At 37.6% G+C, this 12,083-nt stretch overlaps 1 protein-coding gene across 1 annotated transcript in view; it reads right to left on the reverse strand.

Moving 5' to 3' along the window:
- Positions 1-6,815: 6,815 nt before the first annotated feature.
- The window catches only part of SMARCA5 (SWI/SNF related, matrix associated, actin dependent regulator of chromatin, subfamily a, member 5), a 36,984-nt gene continuing 31,716 nt past the window's right edge, over positions 6,816-12,083 (reverse strand). The window contains exons 20-23 of the mRNA XM_034661568.1: positions 11,656-11,774; positions 11,064-11,276; positions 8,810-8,917; positions 6,816-8,077 (exon numbers count right to left, since the gene is read on the reverse strand). Of these exons, the coding sequence (XP_034517459.1) occupies positions 8,012-8,077; positions 8,810-8,917; positions 11,064-11,276; positions 11,656-11,774 (506 nt within the window). The 3' untranslated portion in view covers positions 6,816-8,011. The remainder of the gene's footprint in view (positions 8,078-8,809; positions 8,918-11,063; positions 11,277-11,655; positions 11,775-12,083) is intronic.

Here is a 12,083-nt window from a genome sequence, read left to right on the forward strand (position 1 = left end):
TATTTAATGGTGATTCTTGAAATCAAAAATTTATACTTTAGTCAGAAAGAAACTTATGGACCATTCACTTTTTAATACTAGTGTTTAAAAGCTAATACCAAGTATCTCGTGTCACCTTCTAAGATAACGCTAATCCCCAGAGACTCAAGTTAGAAAACTTGGCCATGCAGATTTTGATGCTCAGTTAACCAGTAGCACAAGGAAGCACTGCCTCTAGGGAAATGGGCAGGATCTGATGCTTTCAGCCAGTCCTCTGCTGTCCTTTTCAGGTATATGACCAGCAACTCCCACTGGAACGATAACCTCCAACTTCCCTGCCCCGATCACGTCTCCTACTTTGTAAACTTCCTCAAAGCCATTTTTGTTTGCTTCCAAGGTGACAACTGGGAGAGTGGTATAGCCACACAATTTACACTGTCCGATCAAGAGCGCATGCAAACAGCATTTGGAAAGAGGAGTCTGGAGTACCATCCGTCCCTTGTCTCCTTTGCTAGGGGCAAAACCTTGAAACACAGTGGAAGAGCCGATCCTGGGTTCCTGACCCCATCTCAAAATGTAGGTGCTGATAAAAACAGGGGCATTAATATTCAACGTTTTGCCCTGAACCATTCTAAATAAGTCATCTTCACTCCAAACTAATTCCCGGGTGACAAGGCTCATGAGCAAATGGGTCTAGAAATAGTCAGTACGGATAGCCAAAGCAGCACCATATCCATTTTAGAGGGTGCATTTTGTCTCATTACTGAGCCGCCTCAGATTATGGACTTCCCTTCTGCTCAGACACAAGCCTCGTTTGAGAAATCTGACCCATCCGTAAGCAACTTTAAGAGCAGACAGTAACTCCATCACGCAGTTATGATGACTCCCCGGAAGTCTGAACTGTCTGCGGAGGTTTGAAGCATCTTTCCTGCCCAGCGGAGCTTGACTTACCTGGGAAGCAGATCTGGTTGTCTCTGCATCAACGCGTGAATATACTTTCCCGACTTCAAACCAGATTAACCATTTAAAAGTAAGTCTTAAAAGAATATACAGCGAGATAAATGTGCTGAGAATTACTTTTACATGTTCTGATGTTCAAAATTGTCCTTCCTTGGCACTGGAGGAGATAATGCTAAGTGAAATAAGTCAAGCAGAGAAAGACAATTATCATATGATTCATCTATGGAACATAAGAACTAGGAAGATCGGTAGGGGAAGAAAGGAATAAAGAAAGGGGGCGTAATCAGAAGGGGGAATGAAGCATGAGAGACTATGGACTCTGAGAAACAAACTGAGGGCTTCAGAGGGGAGGGAGGCGGGGGAATGGGATAGACTGGTGATGGGTAGTAAGGAGGGCACGTATTGCATGGTGCACTGGGTGTTATACGCAACTAATGAATCATGGAACTTTACATCAGAAACCAGGGACTTACTGTATGGTGACTAACATAATAAAAAATATTATTATAAAAAAAATTGTCCTTCCTGTGAAAGCAATGACCCAGTCATCCAAAATCATTGTCAGCAAGTCCAGCTCTCCAAACACCGTTCGTACGCCATCCCTGTAAGGAGAGGCGGCACACAGCTTCACCGCGACAATAAGGTTGCTCAAGTGTCCTTCACTAAATTACCTACATGCTCAGCATTCTTTTTTTTTTTTAAATGATTTTATTCATGAGAGAGAGGGGGCAGAGGGAGCGGGAGAAGGGGACTCCCCACGGAGCAGGAAGGCTGATGCGGTCCTTGATCCCAGGACCCTGGGACACAACCGGAGCGAAAGGCAGATGCGTAACCAGCTGAGCCACCCAGGTGCCCAGCATTATTCCTTTTACAGTCTCATGACTAGATTCGTAAGTTTGAGTAAGACAAAGCAACTCACAATCACAAGTTCAATAACTTCTTTCATATGAAGGACGGGGGAACAATAACCACCAGGTATGTACTAAACAGTGTACTAAAACAGTGCACCTCAAACTTCAGTACGCCGGAAGAATTACCTGAAGAGTTTAAGACTTCAAGGCCCCACCCACAGAGCCCACAGAGATTTCGATTCAGTAGATCGGAGTGGGATCCGAGAATCTGTATTTTTAACAGGCTCCCAGCTGCTGCTGCTGGTCCTCCCACCGCACAGTGGAGTAACACTGCCCTAATATATTTGGGATGTAATGACTTCGATGCTAGCATATTGAAACTCACCAGAGTAATTCTTGGTAAAACTATCTGCATCTCCAAAGTTCAAGATAAAAGCATTTTCTCTGACCTAGTTTAGGGTAGGGGAAATCATTCAACACTAAAAATAATAATCCATGTTACTTTGATGTCATAGTAATATAAAGGTATCTGTTGAACAGCTATTAAGATTTCCTTTTATTCTGCCGTGGCAAAATGTTTTAAAGCCGTGCTTTGCAAATTTTTCTGTGCATATGAATCACCTTTGAGGATCTTATTAAAGTGTAGATTCTAATTCAGCCCATCTGGCATGAGCTTTGTTTTTTATTTTTTTGAAGGTTTTATTTTTAGTAATCTCTACACCCAACGTGGGGCTCAAACCCACAACCCCAAGATCAAGAGTCGCGGACTCTTCCAACTGAGCCCACCAGGAGCCCCTGGCATGAGGGTTTGGAGTCTACATTTCTAAAAAAATGGTTCTAGAGGTTCAAAACCTTCACCTAATCACAGTTAAGTCCAAAGATTACAGTGATCTCAATTTTCAAAATACATCCGACTGGGGGTGATAATTCTTGTCAAGTGAAACTTACAGTGCTGAGTGATGCGGGAGACGAAAGCAGAGTTGTACGCGGTGAGGTCATTAGAATGCCCCCCCCACCCCCACGTTGCTTCCGCTGGCAATTCTACCAGCGATCAGACCACCTAATCTTAGGCAGTAATTCTAAAGCTTGACTGCCACAAATCTAAGTGTGGGGCCTACGTACCAGTATTTTGGATCCAGATACAGCCATACCTGATTTAATTGTACTGCCATTTGCAGATGCTGGTTTTGTTTTTTGTTTTGTTTTGACAAATGGAAGGTCTGTGGCAACCGCGTATGGAACAATCCTGAGTGCCATTTCTCCAACAGCATTTGCTCATTCCATGTCTCTGATTCACATTTTGGTAATTCTCAGTTATTTCAAACTTCATTATATTTGTTATGGTGATCTGTGGTCTTTCTTTGATGTTACTTTGTTTGGGGGGGGGGGTTGCCATGAACCATACCCGTGTAAGAGGGCAAACTTAATGGATATATGTTATTATGTGTGTTCTGACTGCTTCCCTAACTGGTTGTTCCCTGTTTGTCTCCAGGCTTTCTTGTTAGGGGCTAATGCAGCTGGTGACTTTCAGTTGAAACCAATGTTCATTGACCATTCTGAAAATCCTAGGACCCTTCAGAATAATGCTAAATGTACTCTGTGCTCCATAAATAGAACAAAGCCTAGATGATAGCGCATCTGTTTGCAACATGGTTTACTGAATATTTTATTTTTTTTTTAGATTTTTTTTTAATTTATTTGACAGAGATAGAGACAGCCAGCGAGAGAGGGAACACAAGCAGGGGGAGTGGGAGAGGAAGAAGCAGGCTCATAGCGGAGGAGCCTGATGTGGGGCTCAATCCCATAACGCTGGGATCACGCCCTGAGCCGAAGGCAAATGCTTAACCGCTGTGCCACCCAGGCGCCCCTACTGAATATTTTAAACCTACTCGAGACCTCCTGCTCAGACAAAAAGTTCTTTCAAAATACTACTGTCCATTGACAATGCATCCGGTCCACCCAAGAGTTCTGATGGAGATGGACGAGATGAATATTGCTTTCATGCCTGCTAACAGCATCGATTTTTGCAGCCCGTGGATTCAGGAGTCATTTCAAGTCTTGTAATTTAAGAAAAATAATTCATGATCTGGGCAAAGTACATTGAAAACCTTCTGGAAAGGATTCACCTTTTTTTTCTTTCAATTATTTTTTAAAACTTTGAGAGTGCTTGAGCACACAAACGGTGGGCAGGGGGAGAGGGAGAAACAGACTCCCTGCTTAGCAGGGAGCCTGAGGGGGAGGGCGGGGCTCAATCCCAGGATCCCGAGATCACGATGTGAGCTGAAGGCAGACGCTTAACTGACTGAGCCACCCAGGCACCCCAGGATTCACCATTTTAGATGCCATTGAAATCATTCTTGATTAATAGAAGAGGTCAAAGTATCAACATTAACAGGAGTTTGGAAGAAGCTGAGAACAACTCTCTGGGATGATTTTGAAGGGTTTAACACTTCAATAGAGAAAGTAACTGAAGACGGGGTGGGGGGGAAAAACTGGAGGTGGAGTCTGAAGATATGACTAAGCTGGTACAATCTCATAATAAAACTTTACTGAATAAGGAGTTGCTTATATGAGCAAAGAAAGTGGCTTCGTGAGATGGAATCTACTCCCGACAAGGATGTTATGAAGGCTTTTGAAATGACAAAGAACTTAGTCGATCAAGTAGCAGCAGAGTTTGAGAGGACTAGTTTTGAAAGCCGTTCTGATGTGGGTAAAATGCTATCAAACAGCATCGCCTGCTACAGATTAATCTTTCACCAAAGAAATACACCTTTCCTGTTGCAAACTTCACTATCTTAAACTGCCACAGCCACCCGACCTTCAGCAACCACCACCGAGTAGTCTGCAGCCATCACATCGGGCAAACCCTCCATCAGCAAGATTACAACTTGTTGAAAGCTGAAATGATGGGTAGCATTTTTAGCAATAAAGTATTAAGATATGTAATTCCTTTTTTTTTTTTAACATAATGCTATTACACCACAGTGTAAATGTAACTTTTATATGCATTGGGAAACCAACATAGTCGTTTGACTCACTTTATTGCAATATTCCCTTTATGGCAAGGGTCTGGAACTGAACCATCATCTCTGAGGTATGCTTTTATACTGAAACAGGTTACACATCTTTATAAAGAGCTGTTCCTTCCTTGAAAACGGTCCTAGGAATCCGGTCACAGATTGTCCTACGCCTAAAGTAAGTCCATCATTTTACACTTAACTCAACCTCTTCAGACTGTTTCAGCTTGAGACTGCCCACTGAATTGCCCACAAAAACACTAACAGAGGTGTCAAGGGCTGGCAGTTCCTCAGAAATGGAATTTCTAAATCTTCCTTATAATGTTGCTAGAATTAAACCCATCTGTTATTCTAAGGACATGCAGATCTTAAAATATGTATTTTCTTTTTGTAACATATAAAAAGTATAATCGTGGGGCGCCTGGGTGGGTCAGTCATTAAGTGTCTGCCTTCGGCTCAGGGCGTGATCCCAGGGTTCTGGGATCGAGCCCCACATCGGGCTCCCTGCTCCACTGGGAGCCTGCTTCTTCCTCTCCCACTCCCCCTGCTTGTGTTCCCTCTCTCGCTGGCTGTCTCTGTCAAATAAAATCTTTAAAAAAAAAAAAAGTATAAACGTATTTGGCAAAAAAAGTTGAAACCACCAAAATTGGTAGGTAACTGTTAGATACCAAAAACTGGTCAATATATTGCTACTTCTCATTTATCTTACACTTGTCTTTACAGGATATTCTGTCTTTATTTAGAGGTCCATAGATGCAACTACCCCAACTTAGGGCTGTTTAGTTCAGATTTCTGAAGTAAACACAACACTGTAATGAGCATATGCAAGCACTGCTATAAAATTAACCACACTTTGTCTAGTATATAAATTTGAAATGGCCTAAATTTTTAAAAGGCTTGCCATTGGAAAAATTTCCATTATCTCTTTTCTCCAAGGTTCTAATTATTTAAAATATTAAAATTGAAAGTAATGATTTATTAGTTTTACCTGGATATCTTCCCAATAGAACGTAACCTCTCCAACAAATATAAAACCTTAATTATTAAATGAAATACTCCAGGTCACAGTAAACTATCTAATCGAAGTCTAGGCTGGCTTTAGGCCCCATTCTACCTATTTCTGGATACCTACCTCTTCATTTGAAAATTGAGGGTTATCGATTGGAAATTGGTTTCCAATTTTGAGTCTATCTTCTCTGCCATTTTCCCTCTTTTAAAAGTTACTTCGAGCTAATTTTTCCTTCTCTTAATTAGCAATATAATCAGAATCATGGCTTTATTCTTAAATATGCAATAATACCCTAAGTGACCTGTGGAAATGTCTCACACATTGGCTAACTACAATGCTGAATTTGGATATTTTTCTTTCATGTTTTTTCTTCAATTGTTTCCCTTTTTCCCTTTATATGTTTCTATTTTAAGTCCCTGAGCTCTCAAGGGCTGACCACTATACTTGATTCCTTTAACACATTTCCACTTTCTACGTTTTCCCACTCCTACTCTGAATCCCCCATTCCCACCCCAACCAGATGGTATTAGGCTGTTTCTTTTCCTCTTGAAAACATTTCTTTGGTGACTTCCATAGTTTTCTTCAGCCTTGTTTTTCCAAGTAATTCTTCCAAAATTAGGCCACTTCTCTTAAAAATGATAGCGCTTTTCATGAAAAAGAAACCCTTTCCTAAAATATTGAATACACTAGACCCATAATTGTTTCCAGAATCCAAGGTTAAAATGAGGTCAGTCTGGGGGGAGCAACAGAAACTCAAATTACAAAACTTACCATAACCACTGGATTTTGCTTGACACAGCAACAACTCCACATTTTGGAAAAGTAAGCAGTATCAGTAATACTTCGAGATTTTTATTTATAATGTGCTAATTTCTAATTATGTGTGGGCAAAAATGACAAATGATAGAAATTTTAGAAGAAATCTAAGGGAAAGAGATAATGTCCTAAGGGGGGAAAAAATCAAATAAGAAAATTAAAGAAATGGAAAGAAAAGACCACTTAAGGATTATAAAAGTTATATTTATTCACGATGCTACATTTATTGCATTCCCTTAGAAAAATGGAGAACTGTTTATGTACCCAATTTGCACATATAAAACTTTATACAAATTATGTGTAGCACATAAAGGCCTCTGGTACAGCTAAAATCCTGACACTACAATTTGGGTAATCCTGCTTCAGGGTCTCCAGTTTATCAAGTCTGTTCATAGAAAATAAAAACTGGTATTATACTCAATCTTGCCGTTCACACTTAGAAATTATTTTAAAATATAAAAATTTCAATTACTCTAAAAACTCAAAAAAGGTAAACTGGAAAGGGACACACACTCTGTTACCAATTTCAATTCAACAGTATGACAAATCCATACCTTATTTTGGCTGGGTCTTTTTAAAAAACAAAAAAACCACCTTAGTTTTGACATCATCTTTCTAAGTTGTGGCTGCTTCAAGAAGGTAACTTGTCAAAACATTTACCAAACAATTAAAAATAATATTCCTTTTACAAAATAGTACAGTAACACTTTACGGAACCAGAAAATACTAAATGTCTTTGGCTATACAACTAAAAGGCCAGTCTTCCAACAGAACAGGGCATATTCACACCTCAGAACCAACTATAGAAACAGAAAGCATAACAGAAATATGCATAGAATTTAATGATAATTTGTCTTGCCTTTTGTTCCATTCTACCCATATAATAATCAAGGAGAATGCAATTTACATAATCTTCCCAGATGAGACTCTACATAGCACTACCAAGATACCCAAATTTCTGCAAAGGCAAAGTGAATTAAAACAATTACACAACTAAGTGAAGACCAAAGGGACAAATGTTATTTGCAATTTTTTTAGTTGTTTGCTTGTTTAAGCTTTGAGTATAGAAATTATAGCTGAGAAACAAAAAGTCACAATCTTCACAAATGGAACTATAATAGAAAAATAAATCAAATGAAACATTTATTAATAAATGAAGCCTGTTTTATTACTTCAAGTGTTAATGATAAAAAAAATTTCAGCACAGCTGTTGCATTTAAAAAAGTGAAACTACATACTATGTTTCTAAGCTCAGTAAACAGATGAACCTGATGTCTCTGAATGACATAACAATTGAGCATTGTACAGTACATCTTATGAAGACCCGTAAATTAAAGAACTACTGGTTTAAAGTTAGTGATTATGAAACAAATACGTATTCATAGTTTCAGCTTCTTTTTTCTTCCTCGACCATCAGGTGCTCCATCCATTTTACGTTTCTGTGTCTACAAATGAACAGAAGGATTCCTTTTCATCACAAGACTAATATTAAAAGGTAAAATATATGGACTTTTTTACTTTATTAATAACTGCTACAAAGTAACAAGTTAGACTTTCTTAACCAGAATAGTCTTAATTCTCCAAGTTCTTATCTACTCCTTTTACGAACACAAAAATTTCAATGCCAATGAAATAATTTGCAATAGGCAATAGTAAATCAATACACCCAACAGTATAACATGCCCTGATACCAAAAGAAAGCAGTGCTAATTATTTTATGAGGTATTACATAAATACCAGACATTACTCAGGCATTCATTCATTCATGACTTTCGAAATTACCACTAAATAAAAAGAGGGGTTTTTTCCTCTTAAAACATCTGTTTTCACATTGCTAAGATATCACTGGAACACTACACTAAATCTTAGAAGTTAGTAAAAGCTGTAAAGCCACTGCTTTCCTAATATTTCTTTATATATTCTAAAATTATACCTTGTACTCCCAAGGTCAAGGGTAGGCTCTTGGCATTCACAAGACATACCTTCCCAGATTTTCATGAATCCCCAAATTTATGGAATACCATCATAATGTGATATTCCCTACACAAAGCAATCAAAAGCAACGCAAGGCTGTATTTACAAAAAACGACTAACATGTCAATTATAACCAAGTAATGTTCAAATTCTTACGAAGACAAGTCTTCCAAGAAAATATCTGCATATTCATGAATACTTACTGAAGGTTTTGGTCCTCTCTTCTTTTTCTCTGCCTTCTCCTTTTCTTCTAGTTCCATGTTTTCTCTTTCAATCAAGGTAATTAAGGTGTTACACCTTCTCTGGAGCTCCTGAATTGTAAACATAAATTTATATGGTAAACATGTATTTTCCATCTGCAAGTTTTCATGATACCTAGGTTTTTAAATTATAACATTTTAATAGTGTAATACATAATTATACATGACCCCATAGATAAAATCTAAAACAGCCAAAAGAACTGATTTTCATCCATGCTATGAGGATAAAGATATCAATATTTTTACTTCATTATTTAAAATCATACTGTTATTTGTCTTAAATCCTTCCTTCCCTTAGAAATTCAAGCACTGAAAATAAACATAATATATGCTACACTGCTACTTAGTACCAATGCCTGAGAACTAGCCTATATATCTAAAACTATAATATAAATGCACCTATTTCAAGGTCAAAATAAACCAGAACTTTAATAAGTGTACATCCTCTTTCCCTTAAAAGCACAGGTAACTAGAATTATGGTAATCAGTGAACCCAATGCCACCCTTCCCAATTTTGGAAAAATAGCCATGGAAGTTTATGATATCTACATCATCTCTCTCTAGCAATCTAAAATCCTTGGTAGAGGTTGTCTAAGTGTACTGTAGAGGTAGTATTTAACCCTGAAGAAAACAGAAGTCCATCTGCATCATTGCTGACTACTTAATAAGCAAAATAGTTTTCTTGTAAAAAGTGATACTACACAACCACAAAATCATTTAAAAATACTATGTTATAGGATGTACCATACAAGGTTTAGAAATATTTGCAATATAATCTAGAGATAGACGGTAACAAACTACATTAAATTTCTATATTTAACAGGTAAACTGAGGCACGCATGCCAGAATGTGGTACAGATGTAGTAGGGTCTGAATACTCTTGGCTCTAAGGCAAGAATATTTATCAGAAGGGGCTATACACATACAATCATAGCATGAAACAAGTTTTAGACCATGGTATTATACTGGTAAATCAACGTGATACTGCATTTTGTTTCACTAACTACAAAATCATTCTTATTAACTATATAAATTGTTCCCCCTTAAAGACAGCAGACGGAGCTGTAGCAACTGAATCGGTCTTTCCTCAAGTTTTATTTATAATGCATTTATAGTGCAACATTTCCCAAACACGGATACACAAAACAGTAGCCACTGTTAATGTTTAGTGAAAAATAATCCTTCAGTGGTCAAACATGAATACTGCACCGTACCCTGTCTTGAAGAGTGACAACATACTTTAAATACACTGAGAGAAATCTCACTATATAAAATGTTTAAACTTTGCTTACCCTACAGTATATCCCAAACTTAAGCCTACAGAACATTTGGGGCATTATTATCCTAAAGAACACAAGATGGAAAGTTAAAAGCTTCAAAACGGTAAAATGCATTAAAAAAGGGCAATTCATCAAAGCTAAACTTTTCTGAATTATAACTTTTTAGGTCATTAGGAATGGAACTTGCTTATCAGAAACACCCTGGTATTGAGAATAAAGTGTTTTACTAAATCAAGCTAAAACAATCCAGATGGGCAGATGCCTGAATGAGTTCTTTCTTTATAGAAATACATTCATTTATAAAACCAAAAGTACCTGAAAAATACAAGTTTTAAATTATGATCATCCCATTCAGAAGGTGAAACTAATGGTGATGTTTCCTATTTACAACCTAAATAAAATATAAAAAACTAGTCTTTATCCTATGTGGTGATGTTAAAAGATACGTGATATTAAAATAGGAAGGAACCAAGAAATTTCTTAAGTTATCCATGATGTTAGGTTTTTAACTGTAGATGAGAATTGTTTTCTAAGGAACTGATTTTTTTTTTTTTAAAGATTTTATTATTTATTTGACAGAGATAGAGACAGCCAGGGAGAGAGGGAACATAAGCAGGGGGAGTGGGAGAGGAAGAAGCAGGCTCATAGCGGAGGAGCCTGATGTGGGGCCTCGATCCCACAACACCGGGATCACACCCTGAGCCGAAGGCAGACGCTTAACCGCTGTGCCACCCAGGCGCCCCTCTAAAGAACTGATTTAACCCAAGATACTTACAGTATTGTAACAAAAATGTACTCCAAAGATGGAGTGAAACCACAATTTTCTCTTAATGAGTTACCTTACTTACGTTAAAGAATATTAAGCAATACTTACTCTAAACTCTTGCTACACTACACAGAAAGGTGCAGGGACTCACCATTGCAGTTCTGGACTTAAGAAACCAGTCAAATCTGAACTGAGGAGAGTTGCGGATACACTGTCGTAATTCATCATAAACGTTTTCTTTGTCGAATCCAAGTTTGTGAAGCATACAGATTAAGAAACGATCCTCTTCTTCAGTGTAGTTTTTTCCTTTGTTAGTACCATATGATATTCTCAGCTGATGAAAAGGTGCTTTGTACCGTCCAATCTATCAAAGTCAGATTTTATATAAAACATAAATCCTATATAATCTGTATTTCACACTTAGCTTTAATAAGATTAGCTAACAATGTTTCATTCCAAATCAGAATTTTCTATCCCAAGCACCTCAATTACGTTATAAGCTTTGCTGTGAAACAATTTCAGAGTCTCTATTGTTCTCGAGAAATACAGGCTCAGACTTTGTAGGAAAGAGCTAATCATAGGGACTCTGACCCAGATATATCAACTGAAGTACTAAGGTAAATTCTGTTGAGAATACACCTGTAACATTTGAATATTACTCTTTGAAGAAAATTATTTTAGACCACCATTTCATTTCCTTTTAAAAAGTTACATCACTACCATATTTATTAATCACAAAGTACCTTCGTGTCAAGTGCTTTTTTGATACTAATTCTTCTTTGAATTCTTGCTTCTCCCCTTTCGATCTGAGCCATAATCTTCTCTATGTCCTGGAGTTCATTGCATCTTTCCCAGAATACAGCTGGTAAAAAAGTTGGACAGATAGGACAGGTGGAGGAAGGGGGAAAAATATAAATAACTTATCATAAATAATTTGCAAACAATTAAATGTTTCCGTTTTTCTCACATCTAATACTACAAGTAAGTCAATAATTTGTTTTCTTAACTGTAAAAAAAAAAAAAAAAAAAAGAGATGAATTGGATAAGTATCTCCCAACTCTTAAATTTCTATTCTTGAATTCTAAGCACACTCATCGCATCACATCTACACCTCTTCACTTGACAATCCAACTGATTTCAGTAAAGACAGGCACATAGTGCTTAAGTAGGT

The sequence above is a fragment of the Ailuropoda melanoleuca genome, chromosome 5 (assembly GCF_002007445.2).
Source record: "Ailuropoda melanoleuca isolate Jingjing chromosome 5, ASM200744v2, whole genome shotgun sequence".
Lineage (NCBI taxonomy): Eukaryota > Metazoa > Chordata > Mammalia > Carnivora > Ursidae > Ailuropoda > Ailuropoda melanoleuca.